This window comes from Embiotoca jacksoni, unplaced genomic scaffold (assembly GCF_022577435.1).
Source record: "Embiotoca jacksoni isolate LCO1_2020_lvr unplaced genomic scaffold, fEmbJac1.0.p SCAF_48, whole genome shotgun sequence".
NCBI classification, from domain to species: domain Eukaryota; kingdom Metazoa; phylum Chordata; class Actinopteri; family Embiotocidae; genus Embiotoca; species Embiotoca jacksoni.
The window spans coordinates 735,018-759,545 of record NW_027185401.1 but is presented as its reverse complement, the minus strand read 5'-3'; the positions used below and the strand labels follow the sequence as shown (position 1 = coordinate 759,545).

The following is a 24,528-nucleotide window of genomic DNA, read 5'->3' as shown; positions in this document are numbered from 1 at the left end:
CGGCTATGACAACTAAATTTCCCCACTGTGGGAGTAATAAAGTCTTATGTCATCTCTTATCTGATCTCACCTGAAACCAGATCCTGTTCACCTGCCCCACGTCTGATCTTAGATCTGATCTTACATGCAGGAGTGAACGGCCAAAACACTGACATGGAAAGCTTCAACATTGGTTCCAAACCCAGAAACAAAAAGTAAAAAATACACTGAAACCTCAGATTTTTTTTTTAGTGGTGTTTCCCTGCTTGAGATTAATTGTATTTGTATTAAGATTATTACGCTGTAAAAGTCAAATAAATTTTTAATTTACGAACAAACAATTCCCTACTGTCAAACCCAGACAGCAAATCTGGAGCTGTCGTCAATGTGTTCGTGTAGTGATTATTCTATCTAAAGTCATGAAAATAATGATAAAAATGATGAATAACAAAGAAATATCATTGTAGATGAAATCCTATAATAATATACAACTATTGAATTGAGGAAAACACATTCACCAATTATTTGGCACAAACATTTCAGCACTTAGAGGTGCTTAAGAGTGCTCTTGAGTCTACGTAGATTTTGTTCTTACCTAAGAAAAAAATCCCTAATAAGAAAACATTTGTGAATGCCAGCATCTTAGTAAAAACTGCATAAGTGGGGTTTAAGAAGAAATTTCTTCTTAAGGACGGTTGGTGAATGAGGCCCATTATTCTTAAATTGTTGCACTATTTGACCACCAGAGAGTGCTGATAATTAAAAGCCCAGTTGACAAAAAAAAAGGACAAACAGAAGAAATGAAATACACACCATTTGTGTTTAACCTTACTTTATTTTTCACTTAAACATCATCATCACTCCAAATCTAAAGTTTAATAAACACCTAAAATCAGGGATTCACAAAGTCAAAGAAATTTGAAATGATGCACAATTCCCAAAAAGATAACTGCAGTTCCACATAAATGTCTGAATGTTTTACATGTAAATAAATCTAGCATATCTACTGTTTTAAGATTAGAAAAACAAACATGCAAAGCCATTGACAGAATTTTCAATATATTTATAAAGAATGTGATCAAAACACCTGCTGCCCTGTGTTTTATATTTTTTTTAACCATTGTGATTGATTGAACTGCTGTTTACACTTTCTGCAAATGTTTTCTGCTTACAATAATTAAAATACATTTACAAGGTCCACTGCACAATGCATGCTTTTTAAAGTTAATGGAATACAAATATTAAAGTAATTTATAAGAATTACATCATGACCTTTTTCTAATATGAAATGTGTTTAGTCGTTACTTGGATTTATACATATTATAATGATTTCTATTATATTTTACGAATATGGCACAACAGTGATTCGGTTGTTTGATTCATGTGAAGGTTTTTCTACCTACTTTGTATACATTGTCACAGTAAATAGTGATGAAAGTAAATAGTGATGAAAGTAAATAATGATCAAAGTGAATAGTGATGAAAATAAATAGTGATCAAAGTAAATGGTGATCAGAGATAATAGTGATGAAAGTAAATAGTGATCAAAGTAAATAAAATAATGATCAAAATGAATCGTGAGGAAAGTAAATAGTAATGAAAGTAAATAATGATGAATGTAAATAGTGATCAAAGTAAATAAAATAATGTTCAAAATGAATAGTGAGGAAAGTAAATAGTGATGAAAGTAAATAGTGATGAAAGTAAATAATGATCAAAGTGAATAGTGATGAAAATAAATAGTGATCAAAGTAAATGGTGATCAGAGATAATAGTGATGAAAGTAAATAGTGATCAAAGTAAATAAAATAATGATCAAAATGAATCGTGAGGAAAGTAAATAGTGATGAAAGTAAATAATGATGAATGTAAATAGTGATCAAAGTAAATAGTGATTAAAGTAAATAGTGATCAAAGTAAATAGTGCCACCAACAGCCAATACAACTTCATCAGTTGGGCACATTTCTGCATAAATTATGACCCCATTTTTAGTTGAGCTCAGCTTTGCATTAAGAAATGACACGAAGTCATGATTTCAGACACGCTGTGGGACAGAAGACGCATTTAAACCCACTGCAACCTGAAACACTTCAGATTATATCAGATTACGAAACTCCGCAGTGTCATGAATGTTGTGAAGGCAAAGTCCAGCGTGGAGCGGCTGAGTGAACGTGGTCTGGACTCTGTGGAGGAGAGTCATGGTCTCAGAGACGCTGTAGAAGGACAGAGTACCTGCACTGTGATCCAGGTACACCCCCACTCTGGAGGATGGAGGACCTGAGACGGGAGTTTTGATGTTGTTGAACAAAAACCTGTTCTGATAACAGTGTAATGCCCAAGATTTGTCATTGTGTCCAAATCTCATTTTCTTCCAGCCCTCTTTCCTGTTGATATTCTTGTATGCGACTGCTACATAAACTCCTCTTCCTCTCCACTCCACCTCAAAGTAACAACGTCCAGTCAGACTCTCTCCACTCAGGACCTGACACCTCTGGCTGAATCTCTCTGGATGATCAGAATAAGACTGATTCTGATTCATTCGTGTTGCTTTTCTGTTCCCATCAGATAATAACAGCTGTCTGTGTGCTGTGTTTGGATCCAGTGTGATTTCTTGTGAATATCTTAAGAATCCAGCTCTGGTCTTTGGTTCTGGTTGTGACAGTAAATCGTCCACTTCATTCACTGACGCCAAGATCTTCGTCCTTTCTTCACTCAGAACTTGCTGTAGTTTATCTCTGACCTCTGACACAGCTGCTGTCACATCCTGAAAGTAGGTGATAGGACGGATATGGATGCTGGATGAGCCTGTAGGCTCACTGACTGCTGACACTGAGGAGTAGTTGTGCAGGAACTCGTTGTGATCCTCTGTGTGTGAGAGCTGCTCCAGCTCGGCGTCTTTCCTCTTCAGCTCAGCGATCTCCTGCTCCAGCTTCTCCTGAAGCTCTTTGATTCGACTCACTTCGAATTCCTGCTGGGATCTGACCTCCTGCTTCACATCGCGGCTTCTTTTCTGGAGGAGACGGATCAGCTCGGTGAAGAGCTTCTCGCTGCCCTCCACTGTTTTATCAGCAGACTGATTGATGGCCTCCACCTCCTGCTGAAGCAGCTTCACGTCAAAAACATGGACGTTTCCTCGACTCTCCTCGAGCTCTCTCTGCCTCTCGGTCCTTTCTGCTGCAGCTGTGACGATGTCGTGGCCTTTATGTTCATCCACAGTGCAGATATCACAGATGCTCTGCTGATCGGTGCGGCAGAACATCTTCATCAGCTCGTTGTGACGAGAGCAGATGTTCTCCTGGAGCTTCTTGGAGGGGTTCACCAGCTTGTGTTTCTTGAATGTCGCAGCATCATAATGAGGCTGAAGGTGTTTCTCACAATAAGAAACAAGACAGAATAAACAAGTCTTGACGGCTTTCAGTTTTCTCCCAGTGCAGACATCACAGGCCACATCTTCAGGTCCAGCATAGCAGTGATCAGCAGGAGCAGCTTGGAGTCCAGTCTTCTTCAGCTCCTCCACTAAAGCTGCCAACATGGTGTTTTTCACCAGGATAGGCCTCGGTGTGAAGGCCTGCCTGCACTGAGGACAGCTGTAGATTTCCTTCTCATCCTCTTTATTCCAGTGGGTTTCAATACAGCTCATGCAGTAACTGTGTCCACAGTTAAGACCCACCGGATCCTTCAGTAGATCCAGACAGATCGAACAACAGAAAGCCTCTCGGTCCAGCTGAACTCCTTTCTGCGCCATTTCCCCTCTCGGCAACAGCAGCGGACTCTGAGAGGTTTTTTTGCTCAGCTCTAATTTAAATATCATGTGACTCTGCAGCCAATGAGGACGTCAGCTCTTAGACTTCACCCCATGTTGGCTCCGCCCATCTTAAAGCTGCAGCTCTGATGGAGGGAACAACGAAAAATGTGGACAGACTGGCTGCTGAGTTTGAGAGCAGGAAGAAGGGGGAGGATTATCGGACTGCACGAATAGAGATCCTGTTTTTGTGACCGTTTTAAAAACCACAGCTCATTTCCCCATTCCAAACATCGTTCACCTCAACTCATCTGTTGTCAACTCTTTTTGTTTTTAATATCCAAGTTCACAGTTTCTCTTTTAATCAATCAATTTGATTGCAAAAATTTTAAATCACATCTATGGAGAAAAGTAAGTATTTGTTTTCTTTCGAGCGTTTTTGAATGACATTTTGGTAATTTGTTCAAACGCAGAAACATGCGGCGGATGAATGGCACGACGACGGGCCTCAGAATCGCATCATGATATGTCTGTGCATTCAAGTTGCCATCAATAAAAATGCACCTGCGTCCGTCGCCTCTTCGAGACCGTGTAATTTAATTTAATGCGCAGCATCGGTACCGCCGTTGATCATTTCATTGGTCATTTTTGTTCCCGTGTGTCGTCTGATCGCGACATTAAGCTTGGCTGATATTGATTGAAGCAAAATCGCTTTCCATATTTACCCAACTGATCAGTTCACAGACAGTGATTTTTGGAAGTGTTCCTGAGCCCATGGAGTGATTTCCATTCCAGAGTCATGTCTGTGTTATATTACACTGAGGGCCCAAAGACCACAGCCATCCAATATGGGTTTCCGGCCTTTGTCCCTTGCATGCAGAGATTTCTCTGGATTCTCTAAATCTTTTTATATTATGTACCGTAGATCATAAATTCCCCAAATTCTTTGCAATTTTGCATTGAGGAACATTATTCTTAAATTGTTGCACTATTTGGCCACGCAGTCTTTCCACAGAGTGCTGAAATCCTCCTCCATCTTCACTGCTTAAAGACTCATTGAGAGGCGCGTTTAATCTTACGCAGCGCAGCACTGATTTAACGTGATGCATGCAAATAGTGATCAAAGTAAATAGTGCCACCAACAGCCAATACAACTTGATCAATTGGGCACATTTTTGCATAAATTATGACCCCATGTTTAGTTGAGCTCAGCTTTGCATTAAGAAATGACACGAAGTCATGATTTCAGAGACGCTGTGGGACAGAAGACGCATTTAAACCCACTGCAACCTGAAACACTTCAGATTATATCAGATTACAAAACTCAGCAGTGTCATGAATATTGTAAAACCAAAGTCCAGCGTGGAGCGGCTGAGTGAACGTGGTCTGGACTCTGTGGAGGAGAGTCATGGTCTCAGAGACGCTGTAGAAGGACAGAGTACCTGCACTGTGATCCAGGTACACCCCCACTCTGGAGGGTGGAGGACCTGAGACGGGAGTTTGAATGTTGTTGTACCAAAGACTGTTATTGGAACAATCTAATGACCAAGATTTGTTGTTACGTCCAAATCCACTTTCCTTCCAGCTCCCTGTTCTGTTGATATTCTTGTATGCGACTGCTACATCAACTCTTCTTCCTCTCATTTCCACCTCAAAGTAACAACGTCCAGTCAGACTCTCTCTACTCAGGACCTGACAACATCCAATGAATCTGTCTGGATGATCAGAATAAGACTGATCATGATTCATTACTGTTACTTTTCTGTTCCCATCAGATAATAACAGGTATCTGTATGCTGTGTTTGGATCCAGTGTGATTTCTTGTGAATATCTTAAGAATCCAGCTCTGGTCTTTGGTCCTGGTTGTGACAGTAAAACGTCCACTTCATTCACTGACACTGAGATCTTCTTCCATTCTTCACCCAGAACTTGCTGTAGTTTATCTCTGACCTCTGACACAGCTGCTGTCACATCCTGAAAGTAGGTGAGAGGACGGATATGGATGCTGGATGAGTCTGTAGGCTCACTGAGTGCTGACACTGAGGGGTAGTTGTGCAGGAACTCGTTGTGATCCTCTGTGTGTGAGAGCTGCTCCAGCTCGGCGTCTTTCCTCTTCAGCTCAGCGATCTCCTGCTCCAGCTTCTCCTGAAGCTCTTTGACTCGACTCACTTGGGTTTCCTGCTGGGATCTGACCTCCTGCTTCACATCGCGGCTTCTTTCCTGGAGGAGACTCATCAGCTGGGTGAAGAGCTTCTCGCTGCCCTCCAGTGTTTTCTCAGCAGACTGATTGATGTCCTCCACCTCCTGCTGAAGCAGCTTCACATCTTTCTGTCTGTCCTGGATTTTCTGCTGGACGTTTCCTCGACTCCCCTCGAGCTCTCTCTGCCTCTCGGTCCTTTCTGCTGCAGCTGAGACGGTGTCGTGGTCTTTATGTTCATCCACAGAGCAGAGATAACAGATAATCTGACGATCGGTGCGGCAGAACATCTTCATCACCTCGTCATGAAGAGAGCAGATGTTCTCCTGGAGCTTCTTGGAGGGGTTCACCAGCTTGTGTTTCTTTAATGGAGCGACATCATAATGACGCTGAAGGTGTTTCTCACAATAAGAAGCCAGACAGAATAAACAGGACTTGACAGCTTTCAGTTTTCTCCCAGTGCAGACATCACAGGCCACATCTTCAGGTCCAGCATAGCAGTGATCAGCAGGAGCAGCTTGGAGTCCAGTCTTCTTCAGCTCCTCCACTAAAGCTGCCAACATGGTGTTTTTCACCAGGACAGGCCTCGGTGTGAAGGCCTGCCTGCACTGAGGACAGCTGTAGGTTTCCTTCTCATCCTCTTTATTCCAGTGGGTTTCAATACAGCTCATGCAGTAACTGTGTCCACAGTTAAGACCCACAGGATCCTTCAGTAGATCCAGACAGATGGAACAAGAGAAGGTTTCTCGGTCCAACTGAACTCCTTTCTGCTCCATTTCACCTCTCAGCAGCAGTGACTGTGTGAGTTTCACTTACTGAAAAGTGAAACTAGTTTCAGCTCTGATATAAATATCATGTGACTCTGCAGCCAATGAGGACATCAGCTCTTAGACTCGACCCATGTTGGCTCCGCCCATCTTCAAGCTGCAGATCTGAAGGAGGGAACAAGGAAATGCCACTGGAGCTGCTGAGTTTGAGAGCAGAAGGAAGAGGGAGGGTTATCAGACTGCACGATTAGAGAGAGATCTTGTTTTTGTGACCCTTTTAAAAAACACAACTCATTTCCCCTTTCGAAACAACAACTCGTCAACTTTTTTTTTTTTCTATCCAAGTTCCCTGTTTCTCTTTTAATCAAGCAATCATGAAATTTTACGTCATGTGAATGAGAGAAAAGTTGAGGCCGTTGGGAAGATCAACATTTTCCTCAGACGTGGGCTATTATCTAAGTTTTGATAATATACACTTATACAATATTAACATCCGATGGAAAAAATGAACTTCCGCGACCGCTGACGTTTCCGTTTAGGTCCGTATAGAAAATCTCTCGTGAATGCCACAAGAGGGCGCCGTTTATACGGACTCTCCTCGTTGTCCGCGGTAAATACGACGCAGCTGTTTGCAGGTGAAGCCGGTCGGGACGCAAATTCTCCAAAACGACGTTGAAGAAGGCTCGTGGGCGATGAAATCAACGTTCAGTTCACGGCTGTTGGCGAAACCTTCCCGCGGTGGGCCCGCCGACTGGTTCAAAACCTGCGACGTCTGCGGCATCCTGTTGCGTGATTAAGCTGCTCGTTTTAGAGAGGCCTTTCACTGCGACCAGTCGGAGGCGTATCTGTGCAGTAATCGAGAGAATTGGACCGTAAATAAAGAGAAATAAACTTTTTTTTTGCGCATTCAAAGAAGAGTTTTACTTCAAGTCGTGAAAAAAAAAGAGCAAAAAGAAGTTTATACTTTTGTTGAGGGCATTTACATAGATATGTACGTAAATATATCTGCAGTACTTCTACGGCATCATTACTCGTCATAATTCTTATTACAGATGTCCAAAATGGCATTCGGGCACGAGGCAATACTCATGCTCAGCTGAGGTCGAATAAATGACGCTACAGAGCGCTTTACAACATTTTATTGACGTTGCTGTGACATAAAATTACATTTTGTTTCTGCGTTTTGGTTCTGATCCACTAACATCGTTTTGTACCGGCTGTTCGAATGATTTCTCACTTTTCATGGGAAGCCACCACGATACACCAGAGGGTAAATGAAAATTAGAGGTCTGACACATGATTAGATCTTTATTTAGTGAAGCCTTAAACGTTGGGAACGTTTCTGCGCCTTATTAACACATGAGCTAAAAATGAACTGCAGCCACTACAAAGTCGCGTTAGGCACTGACAAACATGTATTTCTGTTGTCATCTTACGCTAAGACAAGGCATTACATGATTCATTCAAGAGGATTATACATTGCTGTGTGTCTTTATCATAAAAAAAGAAAGAAAAAAGGCATGTGAAAGAAACAGCCGAGTCTTTCTTTACGAGCATTTGCTGAATCCACGGCTGGTACTCGACACAGTAGACCTGTAGGTGCGTTGTTAAATAAAAAAAATTATAATTAAGGTGCAAATAGAAATACACCATCTCAAAAATAAATAAAAAAAACTACATTTTGATCTAAGTCTAATTTTGGATCATGCAAAGAACAGAGTCCCATGTGTACTTTGAGTTGACCTGATGCATCATCATCATCATCATCATGAACTTTAGAGTGTCGGTAAAATAACAAAAATGTTCAATTGGTCGATCATCAGGCTGCTTGATATTTGGGGACCGTTTGGGTCTTTTTCATTGCCGGTAACTGCATTCAGGATTGTTTTTAAACTCGGTCTAGTGTCTCTTCCTCCTGAAGCCCAAGGTTGCTCGTTTTTGATTGGACGCTTTCGGCGCCTTTACTGAGATTAAAATTTTAAAAGTGCGCATCCACACACAACTTGACTGTCAATCAAACAGACAAAGACATACCATTTTTTAAGGCCTAATATCTAATTATGGACACCATAATGACTTGTGGAAAAAAATACTATCTTTGTATTTCATGAGAGAAGTTGAATGGGAGTCTATATGGAGCCAGAGGTGGGTTTTTAAAAAAAAAAAAAAAAAAAAAAAAAAAAAAAAATTTTTTTTTTTTTTTTTAGCCAACCCCTAGTGGCCCTCGGTGGTATTGCACTTTTTGGCAGTTCTGTATTGGCCTCCCTTGTCAGAGTCAGACCTAAAAGCTAAATCCATATTTATATACAGTAACACATTGTGATAAGCTGAATGCCCACTGCTGTGAGTTTACTTTGGGATCCTTTCGCCCTCTAGTGGTCAAAAGTAGTTTGAGCCAGATTTAACTGGGCCATGTATCATCATGTCTTAGTGATGAAAACAGACAAAATGGTTTGTAAATTTTGTATGAGATGATACAGAAGTGGACAGAAGCCTTTTTTCACTTTGGGTTTTGTGTCGCGGCTTTGTAGGAATGTAACTGTTATGTGTTTTGTTTTTTTAATAGGGTGAAGGCATTCTGGGAAACATTCACTGAAAACAGACCGTGCCTCCCAGCAGGAAGCTCAAACAACTCGTGAAACAATGGTTAGACAATAGTGACCATATGTCACAGCTTAAAATAAAAATTTGGTTTCGTTATTTTGACTTGTTACGAGGTTGTGGAACCAAAAGCGAGCCACAAAAAAAAAAATCTGTGAACTAGAAGGAAAGTTAGTTTTATGTTTAAACATATTTATGTCTCAAAAAGAGATTACCATGCATAGTAATTTTGAGACCTGCTGCATGTTGTAATAAAATAAAAGTCCCTCGACTACATAAATGTTTCGTGAAAAAAAAAAGTTACATAAAAAATTCAAAAAAAGTCAATAATAAAACATAAAAACCTTCTTTTAACTCTTGATCGAACCATAAACAGTTATTAGAGTATTGGCGATGATTTGATGGCCACGAAAGTGATTGTCGTGTCTGTGTGCATTCTGGGTAATGTAGTTGTACGAGTGTTGGCTGTGTCGTGAACAGGTCTGTGTTGTAGCAGCAGTGGTTGGAGGGTTTTGCAACTAAATCCAGCTAGTTGTGTTACACATGAACGACGTCTGACTTCACCTCACGGGTAAAATGTACATTTTGTGTACAGAAAAACTAGAATTTAAGAAGTAATGTAGATATACATTCAGGCTGGGATTCAAATTTTAAAAGTTTTGAAATTTACCTCCTTTTAGCATTTCTAAGCATTAAATATCTATCAAATGGTTTGTGAGACACTATAATTTAATTGTAAGCAGATATAACAAATATTTTAAACAGACAATAAAGGACTGATAATGAATTTAACACTGTGGCAACAATATGAAGGGTTTTCTAATTTGATCAAAACATAAAAATACATTATTTATTGTTTAGTATTTATGTATTTTATGCATAATATGTATTAATACAGTATTTCTTTCCAACTAAGAAAACTGTCCGCTACAAGAACTCTAAATATGGCTGAAAGCATTTAATTATTAAGTAAGTAAAACCTGTGTACGTGATTTGTTAATGTGTATAAGCAGTTAATAAATATACTTTGTCTTGCAATTTCTTAATAATCACTCATTTATAATTTAAGCAGCAGCACAAGATGCGCGTAAAAGTTGTTCACAAATACGCAAATAAAAACTTAAATCTGCTCACAACTAAGTGATACTAGTCGATACCAAGTGTTGATATGATGCTTATAAATACTAAAGTGACCTCCAGCTGCTTGTAACCATGGCGACTGACTAAAACCGATTAAAAATCAAGAGCAGGCGATTTTGTCCGCAACCAATCGACAGCCTGTTCTGCCGAGATCAGACTACACAATGTTTTTTTGTTGTTGTATTTCATAACGGCCAGTGTGTTACGTTGAGAGTCTTAAATTATTCCTGTGATTTGACTCGTTTTTTTTCATCCTGTGGGTCGAAATGCAGAAAAAAAACCAACACGAATTTACAAAATGGAAAAGAAGTTTTTTTTCGTCTTCTGTCTAAAGTCCTACGCGCTCGCACCTCTTCGAGACTGTGTAATTAAATTTAATGCTCAGCATCGGTACCGCAGTTAACAATTTCAAGCAACAGCACCACCCGCTGGTCATTTTCGGTTCCCGCGTGTCGTCTGACCTCGACATTAGGCTTGGCTGTTATTGATCGAAGCGACATCGCTTTCCGTATTTACCCAACTGATCTGATTTTAGTTTTTTTTTTTAAATGTAGCTCATTAGCTCTGCAGGAAAAAAGAGAAATTAAAAAAAAAAAAAGTCATCCGCGACCACAAGACCTCCGTCTCCCCTCTACGTGTCCTCCGTGACCCGTCGCCCTCCCCGCGGCCCCCAGCTTTTCGTCACTCAGTGGCGTCTGAGGAGTTTGGAGAAGAATCCCGATGAGGCCGGCTTGTCGGCCGCGGCGTCCTCTTCTTTGGCCTTGGCCTTCCCCTCTCCGAGCCCCAGCTCCCCCTCCAGTTGCTCCAACTCCGACTGGTCCAGCAGCTCAAAGTCCTCCACCTCGCTGTCCGACTCCTCGGTGAGCTCCAGCAGCCTGCTGGACTCCCGGAGTCTCGACCGCTCGGCGTCTTCGCTCGCCGCCGCGAAGCCGACCGCCGCCTCTATTCTCTCCTGGATGGCGGCGGCGACCGCGGCGGTGATGACGTCGCCTGCCATCTGGTTGACCAATTCGAGGGCTTTGTCGATGGGTTGGTCTCTGTGTGGAGGAGGCTTGGATTTGATCGGCTGCTGGGGCTGAGGTGGAGGCGAGGGAAGGCCGAGGCTGAGGTCGTCGTCGTCGTCGCCGTTGGTCGTCGCGCCGTTGTCAAGTGAAGGGAATTCTGGGAGGCCACCGGCGAACACTTCTTCTCTGTCGAGGTCTGTGAGTTCGAAGGTAAAAACAAGTTATTTGTAAAACAGGAAATAAAGTAAGTGCGAGCAGGACGCGACACGCTGACACAACGTACCCTCCGAGTTCTCAGTCTGTGGCGTGTGTCCTTCCGACAGGTTGAAAGTACCGTTGTCCGTCCACGTCACGTCCGACACTTCTGTGTCCGACACCGACATTTCTTTACACGCCGTGGAGTCGAGCTGTGGGAGCGAAACACGTCAGATTTTACATCGCCAACAAATTAAAAACAGGACGGAGCTGCTAATTGGTTGGACTCAAACCTGAGTGGGCGGAGCCACAAAAAACATCTTATTTTGTAATATGCAGAGGTGAGTTTAAAGTAGGAATTTAAAAAAATACATTAAAAAGCAACGTGTTAATGGTTAAAAGACAAAATGATTTAGAAAAAGAAAATTTGTTAAATTATGACAATTATGACACCAAACAACAAGAATTGTTGCTGAAATCTTCTTACAAAGTTACCGATATTTTCTGGAAATAAGGATATACAACAAGTTCCTGTTGCATGTGAATGAAGTGCAGCATGATGATGCAATAACTTAGTAAGTAGTAGAAGTAATCGCACAGCAACGAGGTATTTCTGCTTGAAGAACGAAATCTAAAAAGCAGTTTTTGTTTGTTTTTGGCATCAAGTTTGGCACAGACCCTCGATTGCTTGATGTGAATCATGTGAGCTGGATTTCGTTTGCTTAAACTGGACCGTGTCAGTCAACACAGGCGTAATTAGATTTGAGAGACGAGAAGATGATCAGCCGACCTTGGGGAACATCGAGGAGAGATCCGACTCGATGCCCTCTCTCTCAGTCTGAGCCTGCAGGAGTCTCTTCTCTGAAAGGAGTAAAAAAAAAAAAAAACAGGGCTGAGAATCATTGACAATATTCAGATAAATAGAATATAACAGTGATTAAAAGCTTTTTTTTTTCTTCATAAATCTCAAATATTCTGATCACCAGCATTTTTTTTCATACTCGAGTACATTTGATATCAAAGAAAATGACAGATTATTATAAGACTTTTACTCAAGCTTTTTTTTTTCCACCGCTGCTGTGCTGACAGCTTGTATATGAATATGAAGAATATTTACCATGGTTCTTTTTGATCTTCTGAAAAAACTCCCCGATGCCAAAGTCCAGCTTCTGCAGAACTGGCTCCAGCCACAAACCAACCTCATGAGAGGAAATCAGAGGCCACAGGAAGACGCCCAGCACTTCAGAAAAACATTCAAAGAGAATAAAAGAAAACTCGTTTGCAGCCTACCGTGCCATAAAAACACACTGAACAGTCATTTTGATCTTCATTTGCAGAGTGTTTTGCTCACCGTGTTGAGGCACAATCTTTGATAATCATCATATCTGTGGTTAGAATCTATCTTCACAATCTTTATTAATTAATTGCTACGATGGCACTGATTTAAGTGATGCCGATGACAGACTGCTATACATCTCATTCAAGTGCTATGACCTCATTAATCCAGACAACTTTAATTTAAGCGTTATTTTCTTCCCGGTAATCAAAATGAACCTTTTCGTGTAAGTCGACTCACCGAGAACATATGAGATAACAATCCCTGGAATGTAGCGTCCTAAGACAGCGAAGAAGGTGCACAAACTGCAAACCAGCAGACAGAACTAGAAGAGAAAAAAAACAAAAACAAGTCTTTATGCTAAGCTAAGCTAGGTGACTTCCACCTTTACCTCCAAACACAGACGTTAACAGTCGTATCGCATTTTTGTAAGGCATTTTCCTAGTTTATTCATTATCTTTTAATAAGCTGGTCAATTCGCATGAATATGTATTTTAAGATAAGAAAAAAAAATAACAAGATATATTTAGAAATGACCGAGATATAGCTTCACATCATTTTACTGTTTGAAATATGTTTATTTCAACTTTTTTTTTTAAAGTTTAAAAGCAAGATGAATGCCTCTACTCAGCCTGAGAGTCCGACTCCGGTTAGTCTGAAGACGTTGGCCCCGTCTCTGCCTCACCTTGCCTGGGTTTTGCTGTTTGAAAGCCGACGTCTCCTGGAGGAAGAGTTTGAGCGAGTCGCCCAGTTGAGGTTCGGTCCCGGACCGGCTGTCTTGGCCCGGATCGATGATCTCCCAGCTACAGAGACACAAGATAACTCATTTTAAACCTCCCAACAACAAAAAAAGGAGATTCGGTGGCTGGTTGGCGAAAACAAACCAAGATATTACAATGAAGATCATTTACTGGTGCTGTGCGACTGTCACAATCTATGCAGGCGACACTCAACTTTATCTACTTGCCTTGTCCGAGTCCATCATCACAACAGGGATTATTTCTCTTATTTCCCGAAAAAATATCCCAGTAATTCTGAGTTTTAGACATTCACTCCATCTGAGTAGTCGTAGTAGTCGCGCAGGTTCTACAGTAAGTAGAATAATACTTCCACAATACTCAAGTCTTTTGTTTCCTGTTTTACTTTGTAGTCTCTCACCCCCACGTGTCTCCTGGTCTACTTCACTTCCTGCCTCTGTGTCTGCCTGATTAGTTTCAGCTGTCGCTCACTGGCCTCCTCTCCCTCTACGACCAGGAACAAATGGAGCCACGCTTTGGTTTCTCATTTTTAGTCCCCACCGGATAATCTGAGAACATCCGTCCTAAAACTGTCCTCTTGATCTGTTTTTTTTTCTTCAAATTTGCTGTATAAAATAAAGTGACTTGACTTGTTGCTACATGTACACGGTCACCTTGTAATGACTGGCAAACTATGCGGTGACTCTGCATCAAAAAATAGGATCAACATCGACCGAGAGAGGCATTTGCATTGTGTATTTGGAGGCTTGAAATTCTACTCGGCCAATAAAATTAAATCTGAGGTAAATAAAAAATCATTCCGACGCAAATGTCATCGTCTAAATTAAGGAGCACGAATAACCTCGGCCAGATGACTACCCCGGACAGGTGGGAGATGGGAATAGGGATGTCGGTGTGCTTTCCGTGCGGTAGCACCTGGTGAGGTATGAAACTTTCCCCTGTAGCGGGAGGGGGAGGGTTTCCCAAACATCATGTCCTATTTAAGCTCTACTATCAGACCTCGCGCTCACTTCACATAAAACAGCTATGAGAGTCACAGGTGCCGCTCATGTGTGATAAATAGATAAGAGTGTGAGGTGAGGTATGCTTCCTCTCTCGGCTGCTTTCTGTTCCACTATCTGCAGCCCAACGGGCTCGAAAGTTCGCTTCGCTGATCCTCTTTGCAAAGCAAAAAAAAGAAAAAAAAGAAATGAAAATAGACAAATAATGCAGAGTTTTCACAGAAATCAAAAGTTGTTTGAGTTTATATAAAATAATGCACGAGAGATCTACAATACTTCTATAAAAAGTGTGTTTGTTCCATCACAGGAAAAAATAAATAAAAAAGTGACACTATATTAAAGTTTGTGTTTGAGTATTTCTCTGAGTGTAAAACAATTTTTTTAAGAGTTGGAACAAGCTTGATGGAAAAACATGATTGGAACACTCAACAATTTAATTTCTTTGAATTCGAGGATGACATACCCGCTTATTTCCTAGATAAAATGTCGAATCTAAATCAAATGTTTAGACCAAATTAATTAAAAAAAAAAGTGTAATAGTCGCCTCGGTAAATGTCTCAATAAGGTTCATCACATTAAATGTACTAAATTTAAATCCAGCTGATGGAAACCACACGTCCTGTGAAAGCAGCTGTCCTGGAAACAGCTCGGGCGAAATCACCGTGGAGATCAGGTTACCACGACAGCGAAGGAGTTTCCTGCCAGCTAACCAGCTCAGGTTGGCCGCCATGACAACACACACCGTAAAATGATATAGGTTTATAGATTGTGATAACGCTGTGGTAGATTTTGTCGTAAATCAGGAGCCAATAATAACAATAATAACTATATTTATAAAGGACTTTTTAAAGGTACCGTCACAAAGTGCTTCACAAACAAGGACGATTAAAAGTTACACATGAAATAACTGATAAAATAACAGATATGTTAAGCAGCTAAGTAAAGGCCAAATGGTAAAAGTAAGTCTTGAAAGACAATTTTAAAAGCAGAAAGGCAATTGTCGAGTATGCGTATGATCTTATGAGTAAGAATTGGAGCCCAAAATGAAAAGGCACTTATATCCCTGGTCTTCAGATTGGATTTTGGGAAGAGCTAACAGACCCTCATCGGAGGATCCTAAAGCACGAGCTGGTGAGAAAATGATTTAGAAGCTCTATTTCATACCATGCAAGGCATTAAAAGTCAAGAGTAAAATCTTAAATATCAATTCTCAAGTAGACAGGCAGCCAACGAAGAGAAGCTTAAACACAAGAGATATGATCACCCTTTCGAGATTTGGTTGAGAGTCTGGCGGCTACGTTTTTTGGGCGACCTGAAGCCGTGCAGGAACACGTATCGGTGGGGGAGCGGAGATCAAGGCGAGACCGGCTTCGTTAAACACTTGATGTGTGCAAAAACCTGAAGAAACTTCCGTGAGTCTGCACCTCGAAAGAAAATCCGTTGGAACCTCAACGGAGACCACACTAAAAATAGCAGCAGGTACCAGATACCATCCAATAACAATGGACAACCCCCCCTTAAAAGCGAGTAAAGTCGAGCCGATCCGGTACTGTCAGTGGACGAAAAGGCTTAAAATAGCTCCGTGGGTCTTGGCGACGGGTACCACATGCTGAGCTGGAGTGCTAAAGCGTAGGCAGAAAGTGTGCTCTGGGATTATAACAAGGATTTACCTAAAAAAAGAAAAAACATTTCCTGCCATTTAATTCTAAAAAGCAGCAAAGCAATTTTCCAGGAAAGCTCATTTAGCTGAGTCAGGTACAGCTGAGTATCGTCTGCGTAATATGGCATAAACAGGACCGGTTCTCCTCGGTCGGTACGCCTGCGCCACCACCAGTTTTTCCAGGTACCCGGCAGGCAGGTTGTTTTTAAATCGCCACAGCTCTTCTGAACTCTCGTTGTTTTTCCTCTGTTCTTGTAATCTTCTTCTCGTAATGTAATCCAGACGGTCCCGGTTTGTCGTTTGGGCCCGTTGCCCTGCCGCGGGATGAATTTAGGACCGATCGGATCATTTGAACACCGAAAGTGCCGTTAAACCTTTCGAAACCTACTATTCAATCCAATTTTAGTTTATCTCAATTCAGCTTAGCCCTCGCTCGCTTTACTCCACAAATACTGCTTTTGTGTAGAGCCTAAAAAACATAATCGACGTGCTGCTCATTATATAACGCACTGAGTCGGCCTCAGGTGTGAGACCGGTTCGCCCTCATTGACCCCGGTGTAGTAAACATTGTTGGATGGGGGGCGGGGGGTGGGGTGGCTTAACTACCACGACGAGGATAAGTGCCGTGGCCTGGTGGCTCTGCGGGGCAACACATTGAATCCCAGTGAGCTCCATGTCAAGGTTTATTAGAGCGAGTCAACCGAACCTGTTCCTTTCGTTCTGATAAAGAACCTAAAGGACTTGGTGGATAAGTGTATTACAAGTGTATTATTTCCATTTCCAGGAAGAGATCTGATTCGCTGTGGTGTTTCGGACACATTCCAGAAATTATCCCTCTCGCTGGCAGCTCCCGAGGAAAAATTTTGGCATTCAAAGTGGTGCAAATTAGCATTCGTCGGCAGCCGCTAATAAATGGAAATCCTGTTGAGCAATGCCCTGTACTCGGGTCGCTTTTTCCTCCCCCCACGCACAGCTGTTTATCGGCCACATGCACCTTTCATTCTCACCGTCTTATAAACAGAACTTCGAAATGAAGTTGTTTTGAACCTTTAAAGTTAAAAGAATAAGTGCTTCGTGGCAGATTTACCGTGAGGGTTTTCAAAACTCGGGTGTGGAGTTTTCTAAAGGAGACAAATGAAACCATCCAAACTCCACCTGTTGAGCCAAATAAATTTTTCCCTCATCACCTTTCCTACCCCCAATGACCCCCCCCGTAGTCACGCAATCATGCCGGGCTGCTAGGTAACGAACACGAGAGGCCACGAGAAGCGCCGCTATATATCTCATGTGAACCCACCTGACTCAAACACCCAGCCACGTCTCACATAACCCTCATGACCAGAAGACAACCCGTTGCTCCCCTACTCCACTTCCAGGCACATGTCCCAGTTGGAGGCCGGTTTTCCAGAGAACATGATGGGCTGAACATGTGACGGTGACACTGTGAAGCAAGAATAGCAGTAGAGACGGACGGACACGATTTGTCCGTTCCACGAAAGACAGACGGTTCCCTGGAAAGAGTCGCAAAACTTGTTGATCAGGTAATTCCTTCATGCCAATCCAGCATTACAGAGAGAAGCGGAGACTTCTTGGCCAATACGTTCGTGTCATCTCTTCAATTCATTATATTTTTTGGATGGAATCCAGAATGGTCTATTTTTTTGGCCTCGGCCACGTGAGGCCAGGTTTTGAACCTTTCTTGGGAAGCATTGAAGTTGAAGAAAGTGTCGATAATTTGCATGATGTTGCACGAACAAAAATCTAAAATCTTAGACTTGCCGGAGGTTTCTAGGCTGTTCAAACCGCTGCAAGTTGACTCGCTCGCTCTCCAGCGTTCATGACACAAAAATCGCGCGGTCAGAAAACCTTACACATTTTAAGGTATTGCCGCAATCAGAGGATTGGCTTAGCACAGAGTAGCACACAGGACTTTCACTTCTGCTTTCTGCTGTCAGTCATTGTTTCAGTTTACATGGCGTCAGCTCATCTTGTTGTTAGGTTAGTATTGACGGGGAGAATTTTCTGATAAAATAACATAAAAATACGAGAAATGAGACCTCATTCATGGTACTTTTTAATGTTATAACCACGGGCGTAGTGCTGGACGCCGTATTGACAACTTTTTTTTTAAAGCGTATTCATTTGTCTGGTTTTGATCCGCCCCCGTTTGCCTGTTGACACCGTTGATACGAACTCAATACTTCCTGTTTCTGTTTCAAATTAAAAGCCTTTTAGCATTTCAGTAAACAGAAAGAGTTCAAGGCTTTTACTGTGAAACATTCGCAAGAACATGTTTTGACTTTAAAACAGTTATCCAGAACAACCTGTTCAAAAATAGCCTCAAACACTTCAGATACCGAGAAGAAAATATATCACGTTTCATTTCTCCAGATCGTCACTGACCCCCCGGTGACACCGGTGTGTCATCAATCAATCAAGGCGGGTTTTTGTTTTTTTCTTCCACGCCACAGTATGAAGACTTAAGTCAACACTCTGACAGAAACACGGTCAAAGTCAGAGGACCGTGAGGCTGGGCGGCGAGAGCGGCGGCGACTGGCGAGCAGCTGGTGGGGGGGAAGAGGGGGGGGAAGAAGAGAGGGGGTGGTGGTGGTGGTGGGGGGGGGGGGGGTATCACTTTTATACCCGATCAGTAATCTCTGAAACAACACGGGGGAGCGCCGTGTCTGAGCCTCTAACAAGCCCGGCGACTGCACTTTAAAAATAGAGCGAGGCAAAACAATGCCAGGAATGGCGACAAAAACATCCCTGTTCTTCCCACTCGCGAGGGGGAAGGAGGAGGGAGGGAGGGGGTGTAAATATGTTTACCCAACCTGTTTTGCGTGGGTATTTACCACAGAAACCTCTTCCGCGTCCCGTCCCCCCAACAACGCGCACCGCTTCACCGAGCGGGTCCGGTCCGTGTTGTCAGTTTAAGTGGACCGACGTTAAGCCAAAGGCTCGATAAGTTTCAGAAATTACATTCAAACAATGATTTCACAATCAAAACGTAAACAAGAACAAGGATGATATCTTCACGAGTCTTAAAGGTTAAGTTGACCTACATCTCTACAAAGAAGAAACAACCTTTCTCATCTAGCATTTTTCTTTCGAGAGTTATTCCTTCAGTTAGAAGCGATGGGAGAAACCTTGCTTTTTCCAACCCTTTTTAAGAATTTTAAGCACCGCAACAATTTTTCCATTCACCAGAAAACCCTAAATAAAACCAGCAACCGTCCCAACTGGCTAATTACCACCAGCCTTAAAAAAAAAAGGAGAGATGCTAATATTTGAATGTGATCTGAGAAAAAAAACAGTCGTTGATCCTTTTTCTGGCTTCCTCTCCGTGAATCACACAGTCGTACCTCAGTCCTGCGCCGCGATCGTCGGGAGACATCTGGAGAGCTTCGGGTACCCTTTGGGACGGCACTACTCGAAGGCAGCCGAGAACGGCGGAGCAGCGGGTGGTAGGTGATACCTTGGCGGGGGAACGCGGGAAAGGCTTCGTCTTTTCCCCCCGGCGGGTTAACGAGAAGGTTGGAGCGACGCTCGGGTTATTTTCTAACGTGACACGCTCTGCGAGAGCGAACTTGTGTTTATCCTCAATGAAGCCCCCGTTTGAGCATTTCAAGCGACCTCGTCTAAAAATAACCGGGTCACACACACTACATTCCAGTCCCGGCAGCCATCGGGAGTGCAGACGGATGGGGCTGAGGGTGGGGGTGGGCGGGGTTGCTTCAACCCCCAACAAACAACACCCCGGGCCACCTCCAAAACACACCTCGTCATGTGTCATGTGGACGTGGACGGACAGGTGACAGGTGACGTGTGCCCCCTTCCCTCCCCCGCCCGCCTTGAGACTGACCCTACGTCCTCTCTACGCTGATGACACCGTTTTTTACACATTAATTGGACATTTTTTGGGGCAATGCGACGTTATCAGAGAGCCCGAGTGTCCAACTGTTACATCTAAAACTCGCTATTTGAACAACTCATCCTTCAACCTATAAAAAAAATGACTGATAAACAAAAATGCAAACGAACGTATTTACCATTGGCTCAAATAAAATGAATAATTGATTAAATAAATCAAATAAAATGAGCCAATGAGATATACAAATTGAAGAGGCGATTACATATATCCAAGTAAAGGCGACATTTTCTTTTGTGATATAACTTTTAGGTCGTACCCCACAGTGTGAGTTATTAATATGGAGTCCGACGTGGTTGGACACCGTAACTGGTTGTGCCACTTCAAAAAGAAGAAAATCTGCCAGTGCAGGAAACTGCTCCCCAAAATGAAATTGGAAATTATATTTATACGATATTTGAAACATTTCAATTTGGTTTGGAAAGTGAGGACAGGAACACAAATTGAGAGCTTTGCTTTTGCGGCTCAGATCCTTTCGAGGCGGATTCTACTTGCAATCCTTCAAAGTAAAAGCTTAGAGGCTGAACACTTCAACATAAAATGTCCAACCTTGGTTTTACCAGTTCTGATATTTCTTGTTTTGCCCGGCACTTTTAATAAAAATCTTCTTTGGTAGAGTTTTACACAATTTATAAGGACTGCATAATGAATTTCGTAGCAAAGTTCTCAACAAATAAATAAAATTCTACGTTGTTTTTTTTAAAGATGAAAATCCACAAATATTTAAGGTTTTGGAACATTTTTGACTCTCATTCTGGTATGTATGACTTAATGACATCGCTTGACTGTGGTGACACACTCGTAGCTGGGTTGTTGTGTTGTTTTCCTCCGGTCAAACCCAAAGTCCAATCGGAGGGGTCGCTGTGAAGCACACCCCCCTCCGTTGCCGAGCGATCTGATTGGCTCGGCTGCCCTCGTGTCACGTCTGAATCGGTTCCGGCAGTGGAGAAACAGCTGAGTCACACACTAACACACACACTAACACACACAGAGTCATCATGCACACACTGCACTCAGGTTTCACAACTCTTAAGACACTGTGTTTGTTGTGGGCACACAGCAGCACGGCGAGTCTTTCCTCGAAGCCAACGCCACAAGAAACAAGTCTCTCGGGGTCACGTGACGTTTGTCCAAGTTCAGAGGCGCGTTCGTTAAAACTCTCCACACACACACACACACACACACACACACACACACACAAATGTATTCTCTGTGTTCTGAATTTGGTGAAGTACATAAAATAATGAACAAAGACACGTCCTTATTGTTGTTATTGTATGTTTACAGTATAATCAACCCTTGAAACATTTCCATTCAAAATACGTTATGACATGTTCAGCCAAAAAGTTACAAATTGTGTTTATAAAGTTAGAAAAATCGGACCAAATATGTATAAAATATGTAAGCGTATATTTAAAATACATATAAAAATCGACTCAAGGTCCAACAAGTGAAGCCAAGTGTGGAAGTGCTTTAAGCTGCAATACCACCGAGGGCCAGTAGGGCTGGCTCACATGAATTAGATATTAGTCCTCCAGCACAGCGATGTTTAGGGGGCGTGTCTGGATGGATTAATTTTGCCTGGTGCAGTCAGGTTAGCTTGCTTGTATAGGTGGGCGGGGCATAGTGCCTTTTGGTTCTTGCTCCTCCCCACCTCGTCCAAATACGGTCATTCCAAAGATGGTAATGAACAAAAGGCCAGACTGGAGGTTTCAAAACAAGTTTGTGAGTTTGTGGCCAAAATCAAAAATGCCTAATGCAGCTGGGCCAGAGTAGTGCTTGGGACGTCAATCGAGAGCAAATGCGATCAAACGAGCGATTATATATGATAAAATAATATTTCAACTGGTGTGTGTCACACACACACACACACACACACACACACACACACACACACACACACACACACACACACACACAAACACGTAGACGGCCGCCTCGAACTCCCCAGCTGTCGGCTCGCATTTTGGGTCAGCAGCTAATCTCCTGCAAGCCTCTGCCCGAGACTCGCTCTGAGCCTGATGTACAATTACCCACAAGACACCTCTGACAGACAACAGCAGGTGGCAACAACACAATCCCCGTCCTGCTCGCCAAATGTCACAGAGACAAGAGAGAGTTAGAGTGTGAGACAGATGGCAGCGAGAGATATTTAGAGGTGTGAGATATGCAAATTAGGGCAGAAGGAACCCGGAATGAATCAGACTCAATCAGCGCAACCAGATAAATGAGATATAATATGATTTTACGATTAAGGGTTGTTTATATGGGGGGCTAAAATTTGACCCACTCTCTCCACAGATCTGTGGAATCTCCGTGAAACCTGAACAAGTCGACCGATCGAGTGTGCGAAATGGCCGAAAAAGCTCGTAAACAGACCTCGAGCTGGCAAAACCTCCGACTGAATGTGCAAAGGAAAACCGTACTGAAAATGTTTTGTCTTCCTCCGTGACATTTTTTTTTTGTAAAGAAAATAGAATAAAGCGTTAAAAAAAAATAAAACTAAAAAAGAACTCGCCCCTGACCCGGACTCATCCGTTATATAACCCCGGAGGTGTTGCATCCAGCCTGGCGCCCACAAATCCCCGTCGCCTCCGCTGAAAATCCCACCCAGCCTTGAGAGGCGGCGGAGGCATCGAGTAACACCACCCCCACCACCACCACCCCCCGCCCCCCCCGCCCGCCCCCGAAACTGTTTGGTTTCGGTTGTTTGAGGAGTCACACGATCCAATCTCGGTTCAGAGAGGAGAAATTAGCAGCGGGATTAGATTAGACGGTCGTACGTGACCAATCAGCTGTGCAGGCCAAGACAGGATGTTGGTACCGTGTGCTCATCACATGTCGTGCGCTCGGACCGACGGGACGCACACGACGGGTTCGTGTCGTCCGTCTGTCCGAGGAAACTGCAGCACGTCAAGGCATGATTCATATCTAAGAGTCACCAAAGGAAACGGAGCATTTGGTTTTCATGACCGGAGGCATTTTGTTTTCTGGTTATCCATCCGTCCCGTTGTCTAGAACGCCCCGAGGAAGTTTCTTGAAATTTGGCCCAATCGTTTACTCCGATTTGAAGATGAACTGGTTCGAATTTTGGTCGTCAAAGGTCACGGTGACATCACGTCGGTCGCATCATTTCAAACACAAATGTTCACTTGGACTAAAAAGAAGAAATGACTAGATTTTGAAGGTCAAAGGTCACTGTGACACCATGTTGGTCCCATTCATTCATTCATTCATCCCGTTCATTAAACAAATATTTCAGAAACCCCCTTTGGGCAATTTTTCAAATGAGGCACAAACGTTGACTTGGATTTAAGGGTAGAGTTATCCAATTTTGGGTTCCAAAGGTCAAAGGTCACTGCGACATCACAAAACACATTTCTGGCTGTAACTCAAGAATTATTTGGCTAATTGGGAGCAAATCTGACACGAACATCTAACAGGATAAAATGATGAAGTAATGACATTTTGTATCCAGAAGGTCAAAGGTCAGGTTTAGTGTCCACCTTGAAACTGTGACAATTTCCCTGAAAATCTTCACCAAATTTTTTTGATTTGAGTCTAGAAAGGCATGAATATAAACCGCAACTCGACCGGTTGGCATCATACAACTTCGAGGTGGTAATTCTAGTTGTTTCTTTACCTCACTATAAATTTGCATTTGCTTTGCTTTCGAGAAACACTTTACTATCCAGAAGCTTCAGTGTTCTGGATGTTTTGTGTTGTAAATGGCCTTTCTAATTCAATTTTAATGTCGTGAGGCTTTTATCTGATCATTGGTGGGACACTCAAAGTGCTCCCTGTATCCAGTGTGTGTATTCAGCCGAGGATCATTGATAAAGGGAGGAAGCTCGACTCATCAACTGCTGGTGAACTGTTTCTGCAGTTCACCAGCAGAGTGATCTCCTCAAACCAGATGTCACGAGTCACAGTCATCCAGTTAGACTTCCCTTCATGTGATATCAACAATTTAAGCTGATCAACTTTATAAATAAGGACCTTCACTGCTTCGATGAAGCGGCTTGTGAAAAACAAGGTGCGTCACGTGAAGTTGTTCCGATAGGTCGGATGTGTTTTCAGCATGTGTATCAGCAGAAAGGCCAGATTAAAAAACTTGGATTGAGACCACAGCCACACCAAACCGCAGCTGCAAAATAAAACATCGGGCAGCCCGCTAACATTTCAGGTTTATCAATCAATGAAAACTTATTGTTTTAAC

General features: G+C 42.6%; 2 protein-coding genes across 2 annotated transcripts in view; both read right to left on the bottom strand.

Annotated features, from left to right (window-relative positions):
* Positions 1–794: 794 nt before the first annotated feature.
* LOC138210693 (uncharacterized) lies at positions 795–6,721 on the bottom strand. The gene is made up of 2 exons (XM_069169984.1): positions 5,037–6,721; positions 795–3,809 (listed from the first exon to the last, which is right to left on the bottom strand). The coding sequence occupies exons 1-2, from the start codon at positions 6,693–6,695 to the stop codon at positions 2,076–2,078; spliced, it is 3,393 nt and encodes a 1,130-aa protein (XP_069026085.1). The 5' UTR covers positions 6,696–6,721; the 3' UTR covers positions 795–2,075.
* Positions 6,722–7,810: 1,089 nt separating this feature from the next.
* Positions 7,811–24,528, bottom strand: part of retreg1 (reticulophagy regulator 1) — a 28,738-nt gene continuing 12,020 nt past the window's right edge. The window contains exons 6-11 of the mRNA XM_069170133.1: positions 13,648–13,765; positions 13,203–13,287; positions 12,744–12,866; positions 12,417–12,487; positions 11,715–11,838; positions 7,811–11,627 (exon numbers count right to left, since the gene is read on the bottom strand). Of these exons, the coding sequence (XP_069026234.1) occupies positions 11,113–11,627; positions 11,715–11,838; positions 12,417–12,487; positions 12,744–12,866; positions 13,203–13,287; positions 13,648–13,765 (1,036 nt within the window). The 3' untranslated portion in view covers positions 7,811–11,112. The remainder of the gene's footprint in view (positions 11,628–11,714; positions 11,839–12,416; positions 12,488–12,743; positions 12,867–13,202; positions 13,288–13,647; positions 13,766–24,528) is intronic.

Excerpts from the sequence above, each read along its gene's own strand:
- LOC138210693 (XM_069169984.1), bottom strand. The coding sequence starts at position 6,695 with ATGGAGCAGAAAGGAGTTCAGTTGGACCGAGAAACCTTCTCTTGTTCC. Across the intron at positions 3,810-5,036 it reads ACACTGCTGAGTTTTGTAAT|CATTGGCTGCAGAGTCACAT; the intron begins CTGATATAATCT and ends AGCTGACGTCCT.